Below are 27,891 nucleotides of genomic sequence, written 5' to 3'. Positions count from 1 at the left end.
TTTACTATTATCGCTTTAAAGTTTTCCAAGTCGCCGACACTCGGCTCCAAAGCGCGGCCCTCGAACGCTTCTCCCGGAGCAGAAACTAACGAACGTCGCCAGCGAACTCGACTCGGGTCTGGTGGTACTGTGTCGAGTCCCGCGCTTTCTCTCGCAGAAAAAGAGAGAAGGACATGGAAGCATTAGAGATTCACGGACAAGTCAAAAGAAGAACTTACATTCAAATGTGACTGGAGATCAAATCGAATGCAGCGCCCCTGATTGGGGAGAAAAGGTCTTTGGGATCTTCCGAACAGTGGAACGTTGGCTGTTTCTCTCTCTCTCTCTCTCTCTTCTCAACGAACCGACTGATACGAGTATAATATGGGAATGATGAAACAATTTGGAAGAAGAAGGAAGAAACAATTTGGAAGAAGAAGGAAGAAGGAAGAAAAGGAATATAGAGTCCGGGAATAACAGCTGGAATTTTAACTCCGTGCCAAGTCTGAAAATTATGAAAATAGCCTTTAAACCAGGAAAGGAGAAGAAAACATACTTTTCACTCACTCGCTCCGTCGCCGTTAACTTAAACGGACAAAAGAGCATTAATACGAAACGAACAAAAATTAAATAAAATTAAAGGGGCAAAAAGGGCAACAAAGTAATAAAGAAAAAAATAGAACGCCGCTTCTGTTTTTTTTTTTCCCGCCGAAACAAAATCTGCCGATTAACCGGCAGGGCGGCTCTTCACTCGAGAGTCCCATCACTCAGAAAGATGGGAGAGGGTCGGAAGAAAATATATCGCCGATTTCTTGGAAGTAATCGTCGACTTGCCACGTCGGAGAAGACCGCAAGTCCTCACCCAAACCAAGGAAGATATCGCCGAAATCGTCCCGCAAAAAGTTGTCCTCACCGATGAAGTCCGGCACCGTGTTGTCGAACCGGAATATATCGTCCAAGAAGGACGCTTCCAGCGGCAAAAACTCGCCTAAGTTTTCGGCGAGGTTGCTGCTGCTTTCGTCTTCCAATTCTCTATTCGGCGGCTGTGGCTTCTCCGGCTCTTCGGATGCCGAAGAGCAGAACCTGAGGACTGACGTGGGGGAGGCCAGGTTTTGACACTCGTCACTTGATTCGTCGCCGGAAGACGTCGTCAGATGGATTTCCGGCTTCGGTTTTGCCGGAGGAGTTGAGAAGTTGGTCATGGCGTCAGGGCCGCGCAGTTGAATGGCGGCGTTGTCGTAGACTTTGGCAGCCTCTTCTGCAGTGTCGTATGTGCCGAGCCAGACACGGACACGCCGCGACGGATCTCGTATCTCCGCTGCCCACTTCCCCCATGGCCGTTGTCGTACTCCACGGAATTTCCTTCCATTGGAGGAAGAGTGGAGTGACTTCCGGCTCGCGGGAATATTTGATCCACCGGAAGTCTTTTTCCGGCCATTTCTCACCGATCCGTTACGCCACGCTCCGTTGACGACGGAGTTTTCACGAGAGCAGGTCTCCATGACAATTTCATTTATGTACCTCCTAACTCGCTGCCGGTCATCGAAGAGGACGGTCTCCTCGTCACTGGAGGAGTCGGTGGCGTCGGGGTCTGTGACAGAGATGCGTACTACTCTTGGACATCCAGTAGTTTCCGGAAGGTTTCGGCAACCAGAGACGTTTCTCGGTCGTACCGACGGCTTGGACAGCTTTTTGGAGAGGGTACGGTGCTCAGAGAACTTGATGGGTGAGAAGATGTTTCGCTCCATGTCGATATTTCCGTTCAGCAACTTCTCACTTGTAGCATTTTACACGGCGCTGCTCCTGAAAATTTTGAAGGGGGAAGAGGTGAGTGTGACAGTGAAGGGAGTTGGGACAGGGGAAGAAGATGAGCCAGAAAAGGAAAGAAATATAGAGGCGAAAAAAAGAGATTCCTGAACTCAAAGGAATAAAGATGAGATGTTGTAAGAGCAGGAGTAAAGTTATACGAGGCAGGAAAGGCTAAAAATCTTCCTCTTAAGTATCGAAATTTCGGGGAAGTAGCAGTAAAGGAGAACAACAAGACGACTTTACAAAATGCCAAGGATGAACCAAATAGAGATCCAACAGTCTTACTTACAACGATTACGGAAAGCAACGGACATAATCGACTAAAATACACCAAATTTTCTTCAGAAAAAATATCAGAGCGTGCGGGAAAGCAAATCACTCACGGGGGGAACAAGAAAGAGAGAATCTGCAAAGGGGAAGCCGAAAAGAACGAAAGAAATTACCAAGGAACGCAGTGGCCGAAAAAAAGAACTGTAAAGAAGAAAAAAGTTGCTTACCAGGGGGTACTGGTCTCCGAGGAACGACGACTCTACTTGAAGGTAAAGCAGCTGAAGACAAAAGCTTTTGATGCTTCCCTGCCGGGGATACTTGACACTGTAAATTAATCCGGCTATCTCTGACGCTTCTTCCGGAACAGCGAGATATTAGATACGGAAAACCAGAGCCAAGGGTCACGGAGAGAGAAAGAGACGGAGAGAGCTAGAGCGTTCGGAAGCAGGAGACGAGGTATTCTGTTGGTGTTGAAAGACAAGAATGCTGAAATCGCTGTTTTATAGGATCACAACAGCCGAAATCGGAAAGCCCGGGATAGAGACCCATTTTTTAAATTTATTTATTTATTTATTTCTTCTAATTAAATCTGTCCCTTTTCGGGCTTTTATTTTCTCATAAAAACTCTAAATATTCTCATAAAAGAGCGAAGCAGTAGCGCTCCCTGGCTCACCTCAGCCGGACATTCCGGCTACGTCCTGAGATACACCCGTATACGCCCGAGTAGACGCGACTCCTTGTGCATCACTAGCCGCCGCATCCGGGATAGTGACGTGGCCTGGTGGGCCCTCAGTCAAATGCTGGGACCCCTTGTGGTGTTGACTCACTTCCCCTGCCTCGAGGCCCGGGACCAACAGCGGGTCACGTGAGCAGGAAACACCCGATTCCGTTAAAAATAAGACGGTCAAATCATTGGTTTTAGGCAACACGTCAGTGCAATTTGACTGCAAAGAGTCCCCTCATTACCATTTCTTAATCCCCATTAATCGTCTCACGCTAATCAAATTTCCCAAAATAGCCCCCCAAATCCCGATCTCGTAAAATTCCGGATATCCTGTCCGGGGCACATAAGTCTTTTCACCCTAATACCCCACCGTGGTAGCGAAGCCGCCTCGCTTTCCTCGCCCTCGAGACAACACAGCCCTGTTGCGGTTAATTTGAGCTCTGTACGTCTTTTTGACTTTTTACGCTCACATGGCCTCGTATAATTTATTTCGTATTCCTTCAGGTAGAAACACTCCTTTCCAATCGGGAAACTAGTTTCTGTCATCTGAAGGAATGAAAGGAATACCACTTGGAATCAAGGAAATTACACCCTTGTATGCGTCTATAAATGCAACATTCAGCGTCCGTAACGCGTGACTCTTTAATCACCATAATCTTTTGGGGCCAGGGTACGATACCCCACGCACCCTTCCTCCCTCGCCGTCGCCGCTGACATCAGGGTACCCTTATTAATATGTCTGTCAACGCGTCCTCGCGGAATTCGGATTACTTCATTGAATATCCGATACTGTACCGTAGCGGAATCGGCGTCACGTTATCTGATTGAATAAATGTTTAGGAAGACTTACGAGGTATAAACCATGGGGAGGGGACCCCCGTGGAAGCATGATTAGAAGACGTGTAGAGCGGGTTTGGGATGTCGGAAAGGCCAACCTTAGAGACTACGCCAAGTCGTTCAGAACTTCGAAGTATCTCTGTCTCCGACCACGATTATTGCTGTCACCACACTCTCCACTGCTGTATTCATCGCTCTCGTCTCTTATCCGTCTTCTTTCTTCTTCTTTTTCTTTTCAAATTTTCATTTATCTGAATCGGATTTCCGCGGTTGGACTCAGTTTTCCGGTGATAGCAGCGGCGAGTCCCGGCGTAGAATAGGTTGATGAAGCTTTTTACTGAGATTGAATGTGAACATCAATAAATCTGAGGATTCAATTTCAGCGCAGTCCAGAAAGATTCAGAAAGAAATGTACGTAATTTATGCTGGTTTATGCTTTTTTCATCCAAATCGTACGTCTTCGAATAGAGAGACGTTTTTGGGTATTAAATGTAACATTTATTTGTTTCATTAAATTGTTTTGTGATTATTTAATGCGAAATAGTATACTTTTAAGGCTTTAATTAAATACTAATATTTAAATTTAAAACTATACAAATTACTCGTAATAGGAAATTCATGTAAACAAATACTGCATAAAATATTAAATTTATTTATCATACAGAAAATCAAAAAGAAGGAAGGTCTCTTTTAGTAATTTCACTGATGGCGACCCATCAGTGGCCGACGCGTGCCGTGCCTGAACGGCAGGAGCTCCATTGGGGCCCACACGGGTGGACATAACACCGTGAGACCAAAAAGTATCGCCCGAAACGATTAATAAGACAAACAGGCCGCCGGGCCGCCTCCCACTTTATCGCTTTCTGATTCTCCGCTACCTCGACAATGACGTGGCGTTCAATCATTGGTTGGTGGGCTCTCGTTCTCAACGGTCGGTCACTCCGCGGTCTAGTAACGGTGGCACTAGCCTTCAAACCGGTACGTGGAATTTTTGGATCGGAATAAATTTTAAAAAGAAAAAAAAAAAAAGGCGATTCGGGGTTTGTACTTGCACGACATTTTTGGTGTATTTCACAGCTCTATGTTCTTGGGCAGCTATATCAGTAACCTTATTGAAAGTGCCAAACCCTCTCTTACTGAACTCGCTAGCTCTTATGATTCATGAGTCGAGTTGAATTTCTTTTGATTTGCACTGAGTTCGGTCACTGAACCGGTGAGTCTCAATTTGATTCGGTCTTGAAAGAAATGCCCCTTTTGGCTAAAGAAAGTGAACCCACGTGCACATATCTCGATAATAAAAATCTCTAATAAATTATTCAGGCTTAATTTAAGGGCTCTTCTGAAGTGGATGCAGCTTCGATACCTGGGACCACCGCCCTTCCCTCGCTTTATTCGAATCTTCGTATTTACTTTTATTTTTATTTTAATCCCATCTATTAACCTATTTTTTTGTTTTTAATAAAATGAAAAAAATAAAAATGGAGCTGGACATTTTGGGGAATAATAAAATATACAAAACGCGGAAGCCCCATAAAACAGATGCTCGGACCCAACGGGTTCTGTCTCGACAGATGGCTGCGACCCCTGGTTCACCACTTCATGGCCGTTTACCACACCCAACACGTGTTCTTTCCCATGTGCGTGCTTACGTGGAACTCCGCATTCCGTGGGAAGTCTGCACCATAATTTCTTTTGATTAAAAACTGTATTATTGGGAAAAAAATCCCAGTCAGCAACTGCAGACGAGGACCCACGTGTTGGCCGAATAGATATCCACGTCAGCACTAAGGGAGTGAGTGGATACGGACCCAGTGATTCTTGAACCTGTCTTGACCACGGACATGCACTAGAAGGTAATGAAAGGCGATTAGTTTATTGGTTATGGGCTTAAAAAAATAATTAAGGGTCAGGAGACCTGATTTAGCGGGACACGGTCCCCCCCCCCCCCCCACTCGTGTGCACGGATGGAACTGAGATTTAAATATGGCCCATCGGGGGCCCACAGACTGAGAGATACATGCACACTTGAGGCTCCCACACGTATGAAAGCTCCGAGTTTTGGAAACGGAGCCTTTTGCGAGATTAAAAAAAAAAAAAAAAAAAACGAGGGCAGACAGGCGGAGTTGGGGAAAAAAGGGGAGAGCAGAGGTGTTCGCTGCCTCTATTTTAATGGAGATTCCGAACTTCGAAGATCTCACTCTCCACCATAAACGCAGTTGGAAATGAATAAATTAAAACACGACATGGGTCCCCATTTTCGATTTATCCTTTTTTTTATTTCACTTGACAGTGTCTGGGTCTTAATGACTGGGATTCTCTTTGTAATCTACACTGTCTTTACTCTCTCTGTTCGTCGTGGAGGTGAGACTGAGACGAGCAGATTTTTAATTGTGTTCAATTAGATTCAGTCGTAAACAATGCGGGCTTCTGCGTAATAGCCTCAGGAAATCTGGGTAATAGGCTACAAAATCATTTCGTCGATTAAATAAAAACCGAGACGATTGATCAAAGTCTAGTCGTATGCAACGTATTTGAGGTAGAAGAAGCCGTTAATTCTTGGGCAGTTCAATCGTTTCAGGAAGGGGGAATGGCCTCTTCGACTTACAAAGAGCCAAGACTCAGAGAGGGAGAATCTGCGATACAGAGACGCAGCTTTAATGAAGAAAACAAGGTGGGTTGACATTCAAGCTATGAGATTTTTTCATAGATTCTGGCATGTTAGCGATGTGAAATTAGGAAACTGGAGCTGATTTTGATCCCAGAAAGGCTAAGAAGAATTTTGGGCCACCGAAAAGGCTGTTTATAGATAGGTGGGAAATTGACTAAGAAGAGAGAATGTTAGACCGACAAACAGCAAAAGCTCCTTTCCGGTGTAGATTTGTCAAAGGAGACGTTCCCTTCCACATGCAATTTGCGAACCTTCAAAATGAAATCGAGGTCGAGGTCTAATCATATTCCGTATCCCGATTTTTTCTCTTAAATCAAAGACTAATCATGTCATTCTAATTCAATATCGTGGCGAAACTGAAGCTATTTATAATGGACAAAAGGAAAAACGAAGGAGGCGACAAATTATTTTTTAAAGTCTCCACCCTTTCCGCGACAAAGATATGTCTGTATCTGCCTTGATTGCGTAGCTTAGTGCCTTCTATGACTATTAAGAACAGCTGGGAAGAGGGAGAAGAGTGAGAGGACGTGAGTTTAGAAAATGGGTGGGAAGGAAGACCAGGCCGATAATGACAATTCTTACTACAAGAAGTCACCGACAACACCTAAAAGCTCGTATCTTGTTAACGGAACGTGAAACATCGCCATCACCTTTTAGTAAATTCACCAGCTTTTTCGAGGCCAAAGGTAGACGAACAAGTCGACGTTTTGTTTCGGCCCCATCCAAAACCCATAATCCGGCATTTTTTTTTTCTCTTTAAATTCTTGATACGAATCGACTTTCCGACTTCCTGAATGGACTTACCGTTCGTGCAGCCAATGAGCTTCGAAGCATAAAGCGGTCGGCAACGGCAGACGGTGGGGTGGACAACAGCACGCTTTTCAAAACAAAAGACGGGCGGTTCCACACTAATCCAACTTAAGTCGGCGGTTGATGCTATTGGCTAACGCCATCTTTCCGCAAAGCTGAATGATTCGATTTTCGCCGTAGCTGACGATAGTAAACCTACAGAAAATACGACGAATGGGAACGGGTACGTGTCTTAGAAAATTCAAAAACATAATATTCAATAAAACGATAAAATGTTCCATTGAAACGCGTGGGACATTTCACATCGCGACTGTTGATTCTCCAAGAGACTCGCTGGGTTATTCATCTCACCATTGACTTCGCAAGAAAACTAAATCCAAAACGAAGGCAAACTCAAGACGGCAGAGTGAGCGAGAGAGAGAGAGAGAGAGAGAGTCTGGATGGTCCAAATGAAATACCCATACAAGCAATCGAAAATGCATCAATTGAGTTTTTGGAGAGCAGGACTGAGGCCTCTCTACCCAGTAGGGTAGAGGTTTGCATCACCTTCTCATTCTTACATATGATGAAACTAATTTATAAAAGGAGAAGAGTCCCTCCATATAAAGCTAATAAAGACCAAATCTTATCCCATGGCGTACTTCTGGGTCCAGCTCCTGGCGGTTGTCTCGTATTTGCTTCGATCCGTCTTGTACATGTGAGCAATCTCTGGCACTAGAGGATCATCCGGGTTCGGATCCGTCAACAGAGAACAGATTGACAACAACACCTGCAAGCACAAACAAGACCCCTTCCCATCCGCTTAAATAACAGATATTTTACCAGATAACATTCAGAAAAAAAAAAAAAAAAAAAACAAATCTATATTTGAACCTTCAGTTTTAAAAAAATTCTTCTACTTTTCTTTGAAAGAGGGAAAAAATTCAAGAAATTCCCACCGGTTCAATACAAACATCAATTAGTGGGTTTCTGAACTCAAAACCAAAAACCAAAGTCTTTCCAAAATTTTTATAATGTTTAAAATGACAAGATGAAAAGAAAAAAAGGTTTTCGAATACGAAAAGATTGTCAAGTTTCAAATCCAACCCTGTCAAAATTTCACTCAATAGTTCGGATAAATTCTGGTGGAAAATTTACGTTAATACTTCTAGTTACAAGAAGATGATATTTTTCTAACTCACAGCTTTTATTCGTGAATAATTAAAACTGATTCAAAATTAATTAACTTAGGTGCTACCAAGAAGTACATTGTTTCCCAATAGCATGTTCCGTCCAGCAGCTCGCATAACAGGAGTAAATCAGTGGAGCCCACCGGATGTTCTCCAGATGGGCAAGCCACCAAAATGCTTGGAACTTCCACATGTGGAATAGATTTTGCCATCAGGTAAAAGCATTATCGACAACAAGCCTAAAATGCATCTGGTTAGTTGACATTCATTATAATTTACTGACTTTCAAGAACTAAATATGAGGAGGAATGGACCTTAGAGATGGTCAATGCAGGGCTCCACTGCTCCTTCAAAATATCAAGGCAAATGCTCCCGTTGCTGTTAATATTTGGGTGGAAAACCTTTGTCCTGAATGCAACCTGCACAATTCATGGAGTTCAAAACATCGACCAACATACAAACCTTAAACTACACTATTGCATCCAAGCAACAACTTAAACTATTCCAAGAAAAAAAAAAAAAAAAAAAAAACCTAGTCTATGAAACAAAATGTTGTCAAGATGTCAGAATACAATGTACCTTAGTTTTAACCACATTTTCTAACCTCTAGAGTCAATGAGGTGTCAGAACCATTCAAATCACCTTTCTCCGGTGTACTCGATGATGACACTCATTTAAACTCATTAAGGCCAGAACCACGGGCCTCACCCATGACAGTGCACAAACATTATTTTCGTAGTGTATTAGTGAAACAACGGAATCTAAATTTTCCTATATACTCTATATCCCTGTCTCACCAATGCTTTAATGTAAAAGAAGGCAGGAGGCAAATCCATTTGGATCCTTTTTCCCCAATGGCCATGAAGGTCCTCAACATCGTCTGGTGGCAAAAATAGAGACCCTTGATTACTCATTTCTATTTACAGAGCCTCAAAGCTTCCAGAAGGCTATATTGTATTGTAGCACAAATTCTGCCGCAGATTTGAGGTTCCATGTAAGTTTTAAAATCAAGCAGCACACATAGACAGGATGAAGACCCCTATGTGATGCATTCCTCAGACTATATAGATTAGCCTTCATGAAATTGGCTGTTACAGCAGTTCCCTGGGTGACCGAAGGAAATCAAGGCTCAGATCTTCATTCAATGACTCTTTCCAAAAGTTATCCATTGGATCCCCTCCGACTGGTTGAAACTGAATTCTGATGGATACTCCCAACAAAGGTATAACTAGTGTCAGGGGAGCAATTAGATACCAAAAAATTAGTCACCAGGTATGCAAGTGAAAAGTCCTCTCCCTCAATGAGTCTTCTCTCTGATTTCATTGAAAATCTAAGCTCATTGACTTCCCATCATCAGATCCCTCTTAAACCTGATCTGACAAACAGAGCAGTCCTATTTTTACTGAAACTTGGTAGATTTTTAGTCAAACAAAGTGGCGGGATCACTTCTCAGAAACTTTGGCCAGAATTTACCAAAACCGGTTTCAAATCATTCACCAATTCTTGTGGAGAGCCAACCTGAATCCTGGGGCCTTCCACCATTCAAGTCTAAATCAATTTGCTTGCAGGATAAAGATTTTCTAAACTCTCTCCTATTGGTGGGTTGATACAAATAAAGGGAAGAGAGAGAGAGTTTGGTGCTCATATGAAGGAAGTGGAAGAAACCTTAAAAGCCATGCCAGCAAATAAATCACCAGGCCCCGACAGCTTCATTACCAAATTCTATCACAAGAATTGGAATCCTTTAAAGCAATACATAATGGACATGTTCTTGAAATTTGTTTCAAAAGGTCTCACCTCCAAGGGTTTAGGTGATTCATTTATAGCTCTAGTTCACAAAAATGATGGAGCCAAAAATGATGGAGCTAAAGATCCCAAAGCTTACATGGATATTGGCTTAATTTCAAGTCCACATAAGTTGATCACGAAAGATAGCTACAGAAGACTCAAAAAGGATCTTCTCAAATTATAAGTGATTCTGAAAGCGTGGACAAATCCTTGATTTGGCTTTCATAGTGTACAAGTTGGTGGATACCAACAAAAAAAGGAGGAAAAGAAGAGGTAGTTCTAAAGCTAGATATGGAGAAAGCCTTTAGCAGAGTTATTTAAGAATTCATTAATTTCTTATTGCAAAAATGGGAGTTTGGGCGAAGATGGAGGCACTGGATTTAAAGTTGCATATCTTCCTCCAGTTCTTTATTCTCAGCAATGGAATAGTCAAACGGCTTCTTTAAGAAGATCTAGAGTGTGAAGACAAAGTGACCCCCTTTCTCCTCGTTTATTTGACATTATCAATAAATCTTTAAGCTCTCTCTTTCAGACTACAGAAATGAAAGAATGGATCACAGGGTTCAGTTGCAACGGTTCTACCCTTCAAATTTTCGTGTTGCAATCTGTTGATGATAGAATATATTTTAGTGATGGCTCCATTAAACAAATTCTTAGTGTAATGCCCTTCTCTCATTATATAAAATGATCTCCAGTCCAACGGTGAATTTGGTAAAATCTGAGTTTTACAGTGTAAATACTAATAAAAAATTGGAGGGGCATAACAAAGTGCTAGAGTGTAAGATTTTGGATTTCGCATCCCCCTCCCCCCCCCTCTTTTTTATGGCAGACCTAATGAAACACGAGAGAAAACGTTTTTAAAAAGGGTTGAAACGTGTCTAGCTCTTTCAAAGGAAGGTTCCTCTCTCAGGTAGGTAAGAGTTACATTGATCAAATTAACCTTTAAGCATCCCTAAGTACTGCTTTCTCGTATTCCTTGTTCAGAAAGTGTCATTGACAGATAGGAAGCCATTTAAAGAAACTTTTTTATGGTTGGATGTCTAAAAAATTTAGCTACCATCTTGTAAGGGGGAAGAAATCTGCAAACAATAAAGGATGTGGGACTGCACACCAAGAAATAAAAACTAATGGATGAAACTCTACTAACCAAATGGCTAAGGTGCTTTTCAACTATTAAAAATTCATTATGAAGACAAGCTCTGAACTGTAAAATGGCTTTGAGGCACATTGTTGATTCCCCTCAGAGACTCGCTAAGATAAAACATCAAGCATTTTGCAGGCAATCCTGAACACTTCCTCCCCATTCATCAAATTTCATTCAGATCTAGTAGAGATATTCATTTTCAGAAAGACCTGCAACTTGGAAGCTCATCTCCTCACAGCCAATTCTCTCAGCTGCTCAATCTTACTTTAAACAGAGAAGTAACTGTCCTAGATTCTAGAAACCTGATTGGAGGAAGCTCTTCAAGAAACCTCCATTTTAGAAGGGCCTTGAATGATGAGGAAGCATCACAATGCAGATCCGTTAAATGAACTGGATTCTGTTTATTTCAGAGAAGAACTTAATGATGAATAAATCTGGATCCTAACAGGAACAGGTCAGTTTTCCACTTGATCACTTTATAATCAGTACCTTGGTTCCTCTACAGATTGTGAAGCGAATCAATGCTCTATGGTCTCGAATCTGATTCATCCACCAAAAATATTTTACTTCGTATGGACAGCAATGCATAAGAAAATACTTAACTGCAAGGAACTTCAAAAAGAGGGGGTGTCAGGTTATCAATTCATTCTGTAAACTTTGGGGCCTAGTAGAAGAAACAGTTGATCATCTGCTGCTGCATTTCCCTGGATTCTTTTATTGTAAATGTTGCTATTCCAAACAACTTTGCTGTTCCTGAATTCTTACCTCAATGCTTTACATGAAGGCTTTCTGCTGCAGGTAAATTCCTTTGGAACACACCATTGGCAGCTTTTATCCATATCATCAGCCTCATTGAAAGAACACTCCAAAGAATACTCATTTGGGTAAAGCTTGTCAAAGGCCTTACTCCTCTTTGAAAAATTGGAAAATGACGGGACAACCACAAATCCAAAATTCATCGAGGTCCTCTCATCCATTAGATTACCTAAAGTTAAACTTTGATGGGAGCTCCATGGGTAATTCAGACCTGGTCGGCATTGGGACTGTTATTAGAAATCGTGAGGAGGCTGTGCCATTAACTCTGTCAGGCCAGGCTGAAATACAAGCATTATTCCGAGGCATCCAGCTATTTAGACAGAATTTGTCAGACCCAATCCGCACAAAGAGGGATTCTACCATTTGTCATCAGAAAGGCACAATAACCATTTTCATTAGTTGGATGAAGGAATTCCCTACCCTTCTCCCCTTGAAGAGTCATTTGAAAAAAAATTAGAGACTAATGTACTTCACTGATTGTATTTTGGCAGCACACATTTGAAGCTGCAACTAATACATCTGATAAGCTAGGCAAGGGAGGAGTTTCCCAGCACTCTTTAGCAGTTGGAAACTCCTTTTCAATTGTACTCTAACAGCTGCATCTGTAATTGCAGATTTTTCCAAATAAATAAAGCCAACTGATGTTTCAAAGAAAAAGAAAATGCCAGCCTCCTTGCCTTCTCAGGCCAGGTAAGTGTGTGTGATTCTTGTAGATAATGAAATCCAGGTGTCTTTGCAGGTATTAGCTATTGTTCATGCACTTCTCAGCCCCTGTTGAGACTAAAGGAGATTCAGTGTAGGTAGTCTCATGTATGTCAAAGACAGCCCCATTTTTAGTGATTAAGATACATCTTTGATGAAATCACAGGAATATGCTCAGAAAAGACACTCTTTGCTAAGCTAACTCTACTTCTGATGAACTAGCAAAAGAAGATCCTCCCATCAGCATCTTGCTGCTGGGAGCTGCCTACTTCTTGTATCATAAGTGCAGGGCCCAATGCCCTGGCTACCTGTATTTTTTTTTCTCATTAGTAAAAACACATTCAGAATTTCAAAAAAAAAAAAAAAAAAAAGCAGTCACTGAAGCAAAAACATTGTGATATTTTATTCTAAATACTATCAAGTAAACAATGCACTACCAAATCACACTGCAACTGAATATTTGCTTTCACCCTGTTACAAAGTAGCTGTTTGTTGTTGGTAAAATTCCTCTAAGCAATAACCAATGAATGTACTCCTCCAAACTTCAAAAAAGTCCACTACTCTGATGTTTCATGAGTAAAACTCCAGATATGAGATGGATTCAAGAACTTAAAAGAGCTCAATGAAGTAACATTTAAATGAAGTAGAGCTCCAGTATAAATCATTCAAAAGATCATAGGGGATTGCTCTGATACCTTAGGTGGCTTGAATGGATAGTCTGGAGGAAAATGGATTGTGACTAGAAAGACACCTCCCGCATACGGACTGTCTGGGGGCCCCATAATTGTAGCTTGCCAGTGAAACATGTCTTCCGCAACAGGGCCTAAAGGATATCAACAAAGCAAAGTTAATGAGCAAACCGAAAAAAGAGTTGGATTCCTCATCTATGACAATATGTCCATAATTCACAGACATCAAACTTCTTTCATAAGTTAGAGCAAACTCAATTTTTTACAAACTACTCAAACCCATCATTCAATTCATTTCTGAAATTTGTTATTATCTCATCTAAATTAGCTTTACTGGTGAAACCCTTCAATCTCCAAAACCGTGACAAAGAGTTATCACAACAATAGAATGATCCATGTGCAACAGAACCAACAGAATTTCAGATTAACAGAAATACTTGTTTTTTAACAGCCAGAAATTAGAGTATAAACAAACTTGAGGCAGTTTTCCCCATCAATTGAAGGATTTTTTAAAATAATTTCCACAGCAGAACAGCAAAAGCTGTGTTCAGGTTTAAAAGATTTAAAACTTCAACACTAAAATAAAGAAAGCATACGGATCGCAACAGATAGACAATTCAGGCTTTACAAAAATGCGAGGATTGGATAGTCTACTATTGCTTGACCTAACACGAGGGAATTACTGCAAGACAGGAATCAATGGGATAAGTAAACTATCCAGTGAGAAATTTGATGCAACTTGAGGACACAATAATTGGGTGGCAAGCAAATGAAACAACCTAACCCACTTGAAACAAATAAAAGAAGTTCTTATACATTTGTATTTTTTTTGGCAATCATATCTTGAAAGGAGGAAAACATATAATTGATACACTTATTAACCGGTTGAAATGCATAACAGAAAATATCAGCAGGGCCCAAGTCAGAATCAGAAGTGTTTTAAAATATGCAAATGTGTACAAAGGGGATAAGTAAGATTTACATTCCCATTGTGAACATACACGATAAAGCTAATGGCACAAGTGAGGAACTCAGTATATGGTTAACATCACAAGTGGGAACTCCATTAGTGTTATGAGATGGATGAAAGGCAATTCCTCCCTTCCTCGGATGCAAGAGCATTTCTATAAAAAAGAAACTGAAATTTGTAACCTTTGTAACTGATCAGCAGCAGCTAATATTATTTATAATGTTTTAGGTAAGGAGGTGCTCTCCTCTCAGGATGCTGGTGCACGTACCTCTCTTCCTCTTTTAGGACAGTTATTTCCCTAACTTGCAAAATTTTAATAAGATCTAAAAACAGTAGTGAAATCAATGCACGTGAAAACTATAGAAAAATTAACAACACTTAACTTAAAAAAAAAACAAAAAAACTTTACAACACTTTAACTTATAGAAGATTTTCATTCATTCGCTAGACGTTCAGTTATTTACGGGATAATGGTAGAGGCCGATACAAAATTAAAAGTTTTAATATAGAATCATTTTTGAAGCTTGAACCTTCATTACTCAAGAGCATAATTAGAAACATCCAGACCAACAGAAATAATAAAATGAACACGCCCTGGATTGTCATATTTAACACAACAAAAATTTGAATACCTTATGCCATAAATAAATGAAAAAAGAAAAGAAAAGAAAAGAAAAGGCTCTAAACCAAAACGAACATCAAACATTCAAAAGCTATTGACGAATAAACAGAATTTTACACCATAATCAAATCAATTCATCAGCAGAACACAAAAAACAGAAAAATGGGCGAGTACCGCAACGAAAACAGAAGAGACGATCACAATATCATGATTTGTCGATACAACAAGAGATAAAGAAAGCGGAGATCACCATCCAAATCGCATAACCATAAGCCACCAGCCTAAATCGAAGAAGGGAACCAACATACCTGCGCTGCAAGACGTTGGGGGATCTTTCTGTAGGTCCTTGAGTTCTTTCAAAATTCTTTTCGACGCCATGAGAAACCCTAATTACGAAACCCAAAGAAGGTGAAAGCGAGGGAAAGAAATGGAGGTCGGGAAGGAAGATATGTAACAAAAGTATCGTGCAAACCTGAGCAGAAATTCGATCTTCTTAGACTTTATAAGGGTTTGGAGCTTTTGGAGAGGAACGGAGCAAAAGAAGCGCGTCGCGAAATGTGGTTTTCTGTACAAAGAATCGGATTCCGATGGCCCGTGTTTGACGATCAAAAGTTGGATTGCGCCGTGCGCATTCCGCGCATCATAGATAATCTCCAGAGACAAAACATTTTATACAAGCTGTTGAAAGGAAATCGGGTGAACGTTGCTAACATGCGCTGATAGTGGGGAGGGGGAATCCGCGTCCTGGTTCCGGCGGCTTGACTCAAAGATTCACAAGTGATGTGATCGGGCCGACGCGTTAGATGGGCTTAAAAAGCGTCAAAAGTTGTGATAAGAGATGGAAAATTTTCAAGTTAAACCCAATTGCGGTCTATAATTGAACTAACATTAACTCTTGACGAGGCCAACGCTGTACCGCCAGAAAGGGATTGATCTCTACAACGATGCCCTGCGCGCTGCGCCCTTCCAGGCTACGTTTAGGATTGCAGCGGAAAAAGGCTCCCACTTACAAAGCACATATGCCATGGTTTTCTGATAACTGGTTTAATGAGTTTTTTAAAGGTTTTTCGACTCGACCTGAGATTCGGGGCGAGTTGATAGTAACTCGCCAAGAAAAGAAAGATTTGAGTCTGAATCCCCAGACCCAACCTGTCCCTTCCTAAATCCAAGCCTGTCAAATAAAAAGAAACAAAGGTTGAAATCGAAGAAGCAATGTCCTTCGTGACTAGTACGACAATAAAAACAATTTGGGTTTTCTTAATAGCTCATCGGCCGCCTCACATCCAACAAGCTAATATTTCATGAAAAAATAGCTTAATAGCCCACCAAAGAAAAACCAAACCCTGCTGAAGATTCTCGCTTACCAAACAAGAATAGACGAACAAGTTCAAGAATTTGGAAGCACTACATTCAAATTACACTGGATCCACTCGCCCGACCCGATTCCTCTGACTTGCCTTCTGAAGACGGTCTATTCCCACTGTCAACCCTCCTAACATCCTCTATCATCTTCACTACTTCGGCCATTTTAGGCCTCTGCTCAGGCATTCTTACCACACATGACATTGCTATCTGAAGCATCTCCACCAACTCCTCTTCTATGTTTGGATACCTCATTAGCTCCACATCAAACACTTCAGCCGTCCACTCTTCTCTCACTACAGACTGAACCCAGCGGACCAAGTGCACTATTTCATCACCTCCAGACGACTCTACAGGAGATTTTCCTGTTAGGAGCTCAAGCAAGACTACCCCAATACTGTACACATCAGAGGCCTGAGAGGCTTTTCGGGCATCGATCAACTCTGGAGCTCGATAACCAGCTGCGCGAGACAATGGAACTGGGGCGCCCATTAGGTTTGTCAGTCCAACATCAGAGACACAACCGTAATTGTCAGAGTTGAGGAATATGTTGGAGGCTTTTATGTTTCCGTGGACAAATTTTCCAGAATTCTGCAGATGGATGTGCGCCACTCCTCTTGCTGCTCCAAGTGCAATCTTTAGTCTGGAGTCCCAGTCCAAGGGAGTCCTGTCCTCACCTCTCTTACCTGAAATTGAAAGAAACATCAGACGAGAGAGTAGAGAGTAATCAAGAGATTGAACAACTGAAACAATGAATCGTGCACACTAAGGGGAACGCCAACTCAGCTTAGATGTAAATTTGCACTTCATTATCTTATTGAGTGGAAGCATCACATCTCATTCATAATTGTCAGAGACCGATTCTATCACATTGGAGTACTTCACTACAGAAATCCTCCTCCATTTTGCTTTGTCATCTGTTCATATAATTCATCTAATTTAGAAAGAATTTGAATTATCCAATCAAACATCATAATGCTGCAATAATGTTGCAACCACAGTAACTAGAACCAAGTTTCACAGAGACTGATAAGTCCTTCTGATGGCATTCTTTTCTTCTACGAGACATTTATATTATCCATAGAAAAATCATATGGCAGCTCTCTCCCTTCTTAGTTTCACTATCAGAAACCAACCATGGAAATTAAATAATGGATAATGCTGTTTGGTTCAGGATTGCTTACCTAACCTTTTAAACCAAACCCCTACAACAAGAAGTGAACCATCTGTTAGACCATTATTCACAATCCAAAGTTCACTCCTATTTCTTTTAGTTCCTCTATGTACCAGTAATAGTACTTGAAAAAACAACTCCACGGTTTTAGGAAGGCTTTATAACCTTTATGGGTTGAAAGGCTACAATAGTGCATCCTAAAAAGATTGGTAGGACCTGATGGAAGTCATGAGCTAATAATTCCAAAGTAATCGGCTATACATTTACTCTTAAGATCATGTGCTTAATTTTCAAGCAATTAATAAACATCATTCACCAAGTTTAAAATCTTATATAGGATACTGATAAATCAACTCTTTATTTTTCAATAAGTCAACAGTTACCACAACTACCACTATGTTCTATTTTCCCTTGGAAAAATGGCAACAAAGGGAAACTGATGAAAACCCACTAAAGTATTCGCCAGCTAAATTAACATTCAGAAGGCTGTATTATTCACCAATCCTCTCTTTTCTAATGTTTCTTTTCATTGTTTTTGTTCTTCAAGTATGAGATTAATCTCATATTTTCATTTTTGTAAGTAAAGATCAGTTTGCTAACTCAGTCATCCATTATCCAGTTCTTAAGTTTTTGACTTAAACTAATTCGTGGCTAAATATGCTTAACAAATATAACAAAGTTATAATAAAGTGGATGAGCAGTAAGGCATGAAAAACTGACATGTGAAGAAGGCATCTGCAACTGGAACCAAAACAAGCATCGAGTAGAAGGCAAAAGTGAAATCATGTCCGTTACATGAGCTAAAAACAGTCCAGAACTCAGGTGTCACATTAGGTCAATCTAACAAGTGTTTTCTAGTCACTACCTAATTTCCAGCAGAATGAAATTTTTATATTTTCTGATAATAGTTGTGTGGGGTGATTCTCATAGTAAGCGATCACATCACTGCTCTTACTTAGATACTTGATTCATTGCAGGGAGTGGGATGCTAAACAAGCAAAATAATGAAAAGTAATCTCTTAAAACAAACAGAAGCAAGAGATAATATAAGTTCCTTAAAAGATCAAACTCATGAACTTGATTCATTGCAGGGAATGGGACGCTAAACAAACAAAAGGATGAAAAGTAATCTCTTAAAACAAAGAGAGGCAAGAGATAATATAAGTTCCTTAAAAGATCAACCTCATGAACGCTTTGAGAGTGATATAATGGATAAAGAAAAGCAAATAACGACATTAGTTTCTAGATGTAACAATCAGCATGGTATGGATGTAGGTACGATGTACCGGACAAAGTAGTTAAAAGGCAAGTCCATAGTCACTGAAGTAATAAACGACAATGAAGAAAGAAATAGCTCAGCTAATAAAGAGCTTAGCCGGCATCGCACATACCATGTACTAAGGCAGACACGCTTCCTTGGCTATAGTAATTATAGACCATGAGTTTCTCATCCTTGGAGTAGTAATAGGCCCTCAGTTCAACGACATTCTCATGCTTCATTCGTCCCACTATCTCCATCAGTTGCTCAAACTCCCTTTGTCCTGCACCGACCTCTTTCAACCTCTTCACCACAACAGTTGCAGCATCCTCTAAAACTGCCTTATATGCGGTACCAAATGTGCCCTTGCCAAGGACCTCGGCAGAAGCTCTTAACAAATCTTCCAAATCAAATGCATAACGACATCCTTCAAAGAATACAATCCTATTATTCTCGTCTTGGCTCCCCCCAACCATCTTGTCGGGCGATCCATCCCTCTTTGCAATCTTACTTGAAGTCCCATTCCCACTTTTCCTCTTCGAGTAGCAAACAATAAACATAAGTGCCAACAGAGCAAACACTGCCACGCATCCTCCCACCACAATTCCTAATATTGCCGATTGTCCGAGCTTTTTCGTCTTTATTCTGAGAAGCGGTGGTGAAGTTAAAGGGGCAGGCAGAGGCGATACATGATGTGGTGGAGCTATAACTGAAAGATTGTTACCTACAAATGATGAACTCGGAAATCTCTGTAAAGATTTTGGGATGCTTCCACTAAAGCTGTTGTTAGCCAAGTGTAATTGTTGCAACTTCGGGAGATGCAGATCAGGTATTTCAGCCGAAAACGAGTTGTTTGAGAGGTTTAACGACACAAGTTGGGACAAATTCGAGATTGTAGATGGAATACTGCCGTTGAAGGCGTTGAAGGATAGGTCAATTACGGTGAGATTTTTCCAAAGAGAAATGTTGGTGGGCAATGAACCTGAGAAATTGTTGAACTGGAGATAGAGAGCAGTAAGGCTCTCAATTTTTGTCAAGTCGGATGGGAAAGGACCTGTTATGCCATTAGACCTAAGACTCAAAATCTGCAGAGCAGATAGGCGGCTGAGGGTGTTGGGTGGGATACGGCCATTGAATCCCACGCCAGGCAAATGAAGGCCAATGATTCGTCTGTTGTCTGAACTACAGTTTACTCCTACCCAGTTGTTGCAGACGGCGGAGTTTCCCTTCCAGTTCAGAACGCGTTCGTGAGGGAGAGATTTGATGAAATCGAGCAGAGCTCTCTTGTCTTCAACAGGCTCGGCGGCTGAAAACGGAAAAGTCGCTCCGATTACGAAAATTGCAACGAAAACAGCTGAAAAAGAGCCCATTATTTGAGTCGATCAAGGAGTTAGTTTTCTGGAGCAGTACCAAGTACCCGGAGCTCTATTCAGTCTAACTCGTTTCGACTGAAGTTGGATCCCAGAGAATGTGAACATTATCATTTTCCGGCATTGCTCGTTAAAAGACGAGCCGTTTCCGAGAAGTCTGTCTCTTTTAAAGACAATCGCAGGCTTTAAGTCGTCCGTTTCAGTCAAATAAGCAGTTTCTATCGCCAAAATTCCGTCACGGAACGAACTTTGCCTTTTTAACTTTTTTTTTGTTTGTCTCCAGAAGTCTATAATTTCACCTTAGGCGCAGCTGAAATCGACTTGCTTCGCGAAGCTGATTAAAAAGAGAGCACAGACGGCCCTGTAGCACTAAAACTCACTTGCGAACATATTCAATCTAAGATGGAGCTATATTCTGAAACACAAACCTGCAGCTTCCGAGCTCATTTGACCTTGTCAGAAGCTACAAGTTAGTCAAAACAAAACAAAGACAAAAGAGCAACCAGATTCACGATCATCATCAGATCTACTCGGCGAAGAAGAACCTAATACTTCCTTCAATCTGCGTCCGCAAAAGGACTCTGTAGCAGACAAAAAAGAAAAGAAAAAAGAAAACCACACAACAAGACCATGGCTAAGTCACGAAGCGCAGTTGAAGCTCGAACAACTGAATATCAAGTAAGAATCATAAGAAAGGCACGTTACTTCAAAACGAGAGCAAGCGAGATACAATGATTTCTCCAACTGAATTTTGCTTTCAAGAACAGCATCATCTGCCAGTAACAATGATTCCAAGATAAAAAAAGCGTACACCTGAAGAAGAAAATAGATTTTTGACGAAGCAACTGCAGCGTAAAGATAGGAGAGCGAAGAATAAACCTGTAAACCCCGCCAATTATACGCTGAAATGCCAAATTTTAATGGAGACGACGCCTCGAGTGGAAAGAAGGAAAATAACAGTACGTGAATATTTCCCACTTTCCCATATTTCTATTTTCTACCGGTTCTCTCTTCTCTTTGTAGTACTCAGCACCACTGAACGGCGAGTGTCAACTGCTACGGAACGGGACCACTCATTTGTTCAATTTTATTTGAAAATTTTAACTTTTAAACATTTATAAATATTAACCTGTAATGGTGATCAAGTCTCTTTTTTCAAAAAATAAAATAATAAAAAAACAAATTTAAATATCCCTCTCTTTCTCATTCAACAAGTTACCGGTTCGAACAAATCAGCCCATTCTGTGGTCCGGCTGACCACTGAGAACATTTACTTTACGGAACGGGACCACTCATCTAGCAACTCTTTAATTGCACCGGCAGGCGGCAGCAACAGCAGACCCGCTCGGGTTGCAGATGGCCCCGTAACCTGTAACCAACCTTGAGCGGCTCCGCCGGTACCAACAGCAGCGCTGCCCATGCCCACACAAATGCAGAGGTGGTCGGGTTGGAACTTGGAATCATGGTGATGGGTCCCATCATGGAGTCAAAGTTGCGGTGGGTCCGCTCTCCCCCGATCAGCTCCACTGTCACGTTTCTGGTGAGACTTTCATTCTCTCCTCTTATCGAATAAGATTAAACAAATCTCGTGACTGGTGCGAATCATGAAAGTGGGAGTCAATTGCAATCAATTTGTAATATAGTGGTTAGCTTATGCAACCACCGGTGTTGACCGCTGGATGTGGCGCATTATCTATTTTGTTAATCGCGGCCGCATTGACTTTGATTACCCGACGCACTCAAAGTGGAGGGGTAGTAGTTCGTCTCCATATTCGTTCTAACATTATCGGTAATTTGCTGGCTGAGTCGGCTCATCTCAACCTCAGGACTCGGTTGGACTCATCCAAAAACACTGTTTCCAAGTACTGTGATGACACATGGCTTTCCCATCGGATGCCGTTGTGGCTCAGACATCATTGAAAGAGACAGCGTAAACGCTATGGGATACGAGATAGAAATATAATATAATAATATATTATATTATATTATATTAATTATTTTTATTACTATATTAAATTAGTAATTTAAGAGTGATAATTAAAATATTGTTGTTTAATTATTTTATTTTTTAAATAATTAACTAAACTGATTATTATTATTTTGGAAATATATTAGTAATCTATATACAAATTTATCTTATATTATTAATATAATAATATTTATTTATTTATTACTATATTAAATTAGTGATTTAAGAGTGATAATTAAAATATTATTAAAGTAAATATTTGATCAAATATTTTTGTTTAATTATTATATTTTTATAATTAATTAATTTACTGTTAATTTTTACAAGTAATTATTGTATTAATTTAGAGTAAAATTCAATCTATCTTAATTTATTAATGAAATATTATATTTAATTAATTATTATATAAATATATTTTAATATTAAATTAAATTAATCATATTTTTAGGTTAATTATCTTGACTCTCTTTCTTATTAAACCCCCTAAAAGTGAAATATTGCCTTTGTGCGGATTTAGAGATGAGACGTTTAATACAAGTCGATAATGTTTGTTTAGAGTATAACGTCAAAAATACGCTTCAGCTAATACCACGCATACGCAATATCTCGTCAATATATCGCGTTACAGGCTGTCAAAGCAAAAATACTTTAAATAAAGGAAAAAGAAATAAGGTAAAAACCGTAAAAAAAACAGGCCCGTCTGAGAACCCTAAAGATCGACATCGATATCTCGCGATATTTTTTCTTTAGCTCCATCTCCTGTCTGAGAATTGAGAAATCCATCCTCCATCTCTTCTTCTCCCAACTTCCAGGTCGGTCCGTTATATCCAGTCTTTTTTATTTGCTTTTTGGTTGTTTTATCTTTTATTTTTCTTCTTCTCTTCTCGTTTTACATTTTTTTCTTAGTATTCCGCTGCAATTCCTGCTGGCACTTGATAGAGTAATTTGATTTTCAAGCATTCGCTTCTTTGCTCGTGTTCTGCGGGAAATCTTTGGGGTTGTTGGAAGTGAAGCAAAGATGAAAGCGCATTTCGACAGTCGCACTTAATTTCATAAACGCGATTTTTTTTGCAGATAATCTTCTTTCTTGTTTGTACCTGATCTGTGGCAAGTTTAAACTATCCTTCTGAAACTGAAATGTTGAGCAGTATGATGCTATGACGTTTGTGAGCGCTTAAATTGCCAAAGCAGGTTTTCGAGAAGGCAAAAGATAAGACTGGGGAGTGCTACTGGGTCTGAAAAAAAGGAATTTTTTTTTCGAACAAGAAGGAGCTGCGTCATATTGTAGGCATGTGATGCTTAGGAGTAATGCCGTTCAGTGGGTTCATGATATTTGTAACTAAGTGTATTGGTGGAGACTAAGAACTTCAGTTGAGTGATTTCAGGCATGGTTCAGATGAAACTGTAATTTATGACGAAGCAACCAGTTCAAAACCTACACTCGACAGTAAAGAAAAGGGCTTCTAGAGGCGAACCGTGTTAGTTTTTTGCTGCAAGTAATCAACTTAGAACTATTTAAAAATAAAAAAATAAAGAGTAGTTTAACTTGTAAGGTATTTACTCTTTTAATATGCTAAATGCAATGTGCACCATATCTGCTGTGGTCTCCTTCACTTCAAGATGACCAGCTTAGGGATTTCAAAGAAGGTTTCTAAGTGTGAAGTAATATGCATCCTCTTTGTTTCTCTTCCCCTAATAAATTCTCTTTCTTATTGTGCAAAAAAAAAAGTTAATACTTACTGGGAAAAGGAGAAAGATCAAAGTTGTTCAGAAAAAAAGTTTTGACTTGTTGAGGTTCTTTCAGTCTGCTTCTATGACGAAAATATGTTGCATCAAACTGGCAGTATAAACAAGAGATCCATAGAACTTTTCCTGACTTAGATGTGAAAGCCTGAAGGAACTGAAAAAGTGAGCATAGAAGGGGATTGTGGTCTCAAAGAAAGGGGAAAAAAAGGAAAGCCAATGTGGAGGTGGTAAAAGATCATGATCATTGATGCAGCCACACAATGTGTTATAGATTCATATACTCAAAGGCTTCTATTAGTATGGCCAAAAACTTCTAATGAACCGTCCTCTTGATGTAGATTAATTTTGTCAATGAGTAGTGGAAAATGGAATATGCTAAAGCAAGAGTACATATTTTCAAGAATTCTTGTTCCTAGTGTTGAATTATGATTATGGACTACTGAAAAGGATTCCAAACTTTGTAAACTTTCTGTTTTGTGTAGACCAATGGCAACAAATAGCATAAACAGTTTTATTTTGTTTAAAAATGACTCTGGGCCATCCTGATGCGTGTCATACTTCTCATGTAAACTATTTATCTTTTGATGCCTGTTTGGCCTTATAGAATAAGGCAAAATTCGGTTTGCTTTAATGTTCGCAAGCTATGAGTTTAGACCTTTAGCTTTATGTAAGAGTGTAGATTCTGCATGAAAAGGACTATGATTTATAGGTGTTTCTTACCAATTTAATATTTATCAAATCTTTTCTAGGTCATCAATTGGAAGGAAACTGGCCTGACATTCTTCATCAGTAAGTGCTCTAATTATTTTTTACTTTGTGTTCTCTGACTTAAACTATTCTTTGTTGCTTGTATCTTTTTCTTCAAAAATGGTTGGATGAAAAGGTCATTTTAAAAACTTACTCTCCTTAAAGAGTATATGAGTTTCTGAGATGTACATTTGTGCAGTGGTTCGAGAGAAGGATGTTTGTTGGGAGTACTGTGAGAAGTTGGAAGGAAACAAGGTTAGATGTAAATTTTGTCAGAGGGTTTTGAATGGGGGAATTAGCCGATTGAAACACCATTTATCTAGATTACCAAGCAAAGGTGTTCATCCATGTAGCAAAGTAAGAGATGATGTGACTGACAGAGTGAGAGCCATAATAGCAATAAAGGAGGAGGGAAAGGAAGAGGCTAGTTCTAGGAAGCAACGGCTAGCTGAAGTGAAATCTCCTGGAAATATGCCAACCAGTAAAAACCTAATGGCCATTGAGACACTGTCTCCAATTGCAAAACTTTTCCCTTCTGGTCCACCATCCGGTCTTCACCCTTCTTTTGATAGGGAAAGCGCTGAGAGAAGCATTGCTCTTTTCTTTTTTGAAAATAAACTGGACTTCAGTGTTGCACGCTCTGCATCCTATCAGCTAATGATTGATGCAGTAGCCAAGTGTGGATCAGGATTCAGGGGCCCATCATCTGAAACTTTGAGGACAACATGGTTGCAGAGGATCAAATCTGAAGTCAGTCAGCAGTCAAAAGAAATAGAGAAAGAGTGGGCCACCACAGGTTGTACTATAATTGCAGATACATGGACCGATAATAAATCAAGAGCCTTAATAAACTTCCTGGTTTCCTCACCCTCTGGGACCTTCTTTTACAGATCAGTTGATGCATCGACTTACTTCAAGAACACAAAATATATGGCTGACTTATTTGATTCAGTCATTCAAGATTTTGGTTCAGAAAATGTGGTGCAAATTATCATGGATAATGCTCTGAACTATGTGGGAGTAGGAAATCACATCATGCAAAATTACAGCTCAATCTTCTTATCTCCCTGTGCTTCTCACTGCTTGAACTTGATCTTGGAAGATTTCTCAAAGATTGACTGGGTCAACAGATGTATCTTACGGGCCCAATCTATTTCCAGGTTTATATATAACAACATGTGGGTTTTGGATCTAATGAGAAAATACACGGGGGGCCAAGAACTCGTCCGAACTAGTATTACAAAGGCTGCTTCTAGTTTCCTCACCCTGCAGTCCATGTTGAAGCATCGATTAAGGTTAAAACACATGTTCAATAGCCCAGAGTACTCTTCATCTTCATATGCTAATAAAGCCCAAAGCATTTCAGGTACTGAAATTCTCGAGGATGGAGATTTTTGGAGATCCATTGAAGAACTAGTCGCTGTTTCAGAGCCTTTACTGAAAGTATTGAGGGATGTTTCTGGAGGGAAACCAGCTGTAGGATTTATTTATGAAGCAATGACTAAAGCCAAGGAATCTATAAGGACGTACTACATAATGGATGAGAGTAAATGTAAGACATTTTTAGACATCGTTGATATGAGGTGGCAAAATCAGCTCCATTCACCCCTGCATGCTGCTGCGGCTTTTTTAAATCCAAGCATTCAATATAATCAAGAGGTTAAATTTCTAGGGCTTATTAAGGAAGAGTTTTTAGCTGTTTTAGAGAAATTATTGCCAACTCCAGAATCAAGACAGGATATTACTGCACAAATCTTTGCATTTAAGAAGGCAGAGGGGATGTTTGGATGCAACCTTGCTCGAGAATCACGCAACACAATATCTCCAGGTACCCACCTCTATGCATTCTAGAATTTTACATGAGAAACAAAAAGTGTTGAATGGTCAATATTTTTCTCAAAATATACATCACATGTTGCATATGCAGGCTTATGGTGGGATCAATATGGAGATTCGGCACCAGGGCTACAAAGGGTTGCAGTTAGGATTCTTAGTCAAGTATGTAGTGCTTCTATTTTTGAGAGGAATTGGAGCACATTTCAACAGATTCACTCAGAAAAGCGAAATAAGCTAGAGAAAGAAACACTAAACGATCTCCTATATGTAAACTACAATCTTAAACTTGCAAGCAGGGCAAAAGGGAAACCTTCAGATATTGATCCAATCATAGTCGATGACATTGATATGACTTCTGATTGGGTTGAAGAGGCCGATAACACAAACCCAACTCAGTGGCTTGATCAGTTTGGTTCAGCTTTGGATGGTGGTGATCTGAATACAAGACAATTTACCAGTGCTATATTTGGTCCAACCAACCACATGTTTGGTTTGTAAATTGCTCATTTAACATGTGTAGTTTTGTACTGCTCCTTTTCTTAGCTTTGTTACCTATATGAAATTGGCAGCTGTACCCCTGGAGCATCAAAATTATGTGCAACTATGTAGTTTTCAGTAACACATACCCTTAATGAGGTCAAGACATGTATATGCTCACCAACAAGGTAGGGAAATTACGTATTATCCTTTTGTCTGTTTGTGCCCACCCCATCATGTGGTTGGCATTGAACTTAATGATCTTTTATATATTATGTAGGAAGTTTAAATGATAAGAAGGAAGTCACGATTTTTATGTGTGATTAGCCAGTATGGATGTTTCATTTATGGGGGAAGCTGTTGCTTTTCTTTGTTTCTAGCAATGCCACTGTTGGCACTTTGGGTGTTTAGTTCTTTTACAGAAGATTGTATCTATTTCAGAAGAAAACGTCAAAATGCCAAAATTATGTGAAACAATTTTAACCAGGCAAAAACCATTTGACAATTAATAATATTTTATTCGTTGTTGTTCAAAATCTTCCATGCAGGGAACCATTAGCTGACAATAAATTACAGGTGAAGAGGTCAAATTAGATACTCTTCTGAACTGTATATTGTTCATATCTTTCCTTGCAGTCTTATCTGTGAAAACACTTCAAGTGGCAGCAGTGGTTGAGAAAAAAGAGAGCCGCTGTATATTGATCTAAACGCAGACACAATAGTGCATCACTGCAAAGGATATTATGATTTTTGGTTCATGAATTGGCATGAAACTGAGGAAGCCTGGAAACAACATGAGTGTAGGTTGTGGATGTATGACTTAGCTAAAGGCCAAGCTAACCATCGGCCTCTGAGATGACAGATCAGAATGGGGGATTGGAACACATGCACTCCACCCTGAAATGGTTGAAGTGGATTCCTTGTTTCCTCTTTGGTGATAACTGTAAAAGAAAAT

The 27,891-nt window shown here is 40.0% G+C and overlaps 4 protein-coding genes across 8 annotated transcripts; 1 reads left to right on the top strand and 3 right to left on the bottom strand.

Annotated features, from left to right (window-relative positions):
* Positions 1-560: 560 nt before the first annotated feature.
* On the bottom strand, positions 561-2,327 carry LOC137942855 (ethylene-responsive transcription factor CRF1-like). The gene is made up of 2 exons (XM_068788587.1): positions 2,286-2,327; positions 561-1,782 (listed from the first exon to the last, which is right to left on the bottom strand). The coding sequence occupies exon 2, from the start codon at positions 1,725-1,727 to the stop codon at positions 747-749; it is 981 nt and encodes a 326-aa protein (XP_068644688.1). The 5' UTR covers positions 1,728-1,782; positions 2,286-2,327; the 3' UTR covers positions 561-746.
* A 5,211-nt stretch (positions 2,328-7,538) lies between these two features.
* Positions 7,539-15,578, bottom strand: LOC137942847 (ubiquitin-conjugating enzyme E2-17 kDa). The gene is made up of 5 exons (XM_068788583.1): positions 15,470-15,578; positions 15,306-15,383; positions 13,412-13,539; positions 8,581-8,685; positions 7,539-7,866 (listed from the first exon to the last, which is right to left on the bottom strand). Exons 2-5 carry the CDS (start codon positions 15,373-15,375, stop codon positions 7,723-7,725), a joined length of 447 nt encoding a protein of 148 aa, XP_068644684.1. The 5' UTR covers positions 15,376-15,383; positions 15,470-15,578; the 3' UTR covers positions 7,539-7,722.
* Positions 15,579-16,249: 671 nt separating this feature from the next.
* LOC137942839 (probable inactive receptor kinase At4g23740) lies at positions 16,250-21,127 on the bottom strand. 3 transcript variants are annotated; one of them, XM_068788574.1, is made up of 4 exons: positions 21,041-21,127; positions 20,867-20,934; positions 18,925-20,742; positions 16,250-17,045 (listed from the first exon to the last, which is right to left on the bottom strand). In XM_068788574.1, exons 3-4 carry the CDS (start codon positions 20,159-20,161, stop codon positions 16,408-16,410), a joined length of 1,875 nt encoding a protein of 624 aa, XP_068644675.1. In that variant the 5' UTR covers positions 20,162-20,742; positions 20,867-20,934; positions 21,041-21,127; the 3' UTR covers positions 16,250-16,407. The 3 variants fall into 3 exon arrangements, with proteins under 3 accessions (XP_068644675.1, XP_068644676.1, XP_068644678.1); XM_068788575.1 differs by lacking the exon at positions 21,041-21,127 and having other exon boundaries at positions 20,867-20,987; XM_068788577.1 differs by lacking the exon at positions 21,041-21,127 and having other exon boundaries at positions 18,925-20,987.
* Positions 21,128-22,883: 1,756 nt separating this feature from the next.
* LOC137956328 (uncharacterized) lies at positions 22,884-27,395 on the top strand. 3 transcript variants are annotated; one of them, XM_068803789.1, is made up of 4 exons: positions 22,884-22,942; positions 24,626-24,665; positions 24,823-26,451; positions 26,551-27,395. In XM_068803789.1, coding segments are annotated over exons 2-4 (2,037 nt in total). In that variant the 5' UTR covers positions 22,884-22,942; positions 24,626-24,664; the 3' UTR covers positions 26,958-27,395. The 3 variants fall into 3 exon arrangements, with proteins under 3 accessions (XP_068659890.1, XP_068659881.1, XP_068659897.1); XM_068803780.1 differs by lacking the exon at positions 22,884-22,942 and adding an exon at positions 23,005-23,626; XM_068803796.1 differs by lacking the exon at positions 22,884-22,942 and adding an exon at positions 23,493-23,500.
* The last annotated feature ends 496 nt before the right edge of the window (positions 27,396-27,891 follow it).

This window comes from Aristolochia californica, unplaced genomic scaffold (assembly GCF_029961685.1).
Source record: "Aristolochia californica isolate CCGP_79_NKW_82.1479 unplaced genomic scaffold, dmAriCali1.0.hap1 SCAF_1, whole genome shotgun sequence".
NCBI lineage: Eukaryota > Viridiplantae > Streptophyta > Magnoliopsida > Piperales > Aristolochiaceae > Aristolochia > Aristolochia californica.
The sequence above is the reverse complement of the archived record's forward strand: the minus strand, read 5'-3'. Positions and strand labels throughout refer to the sequence as shown.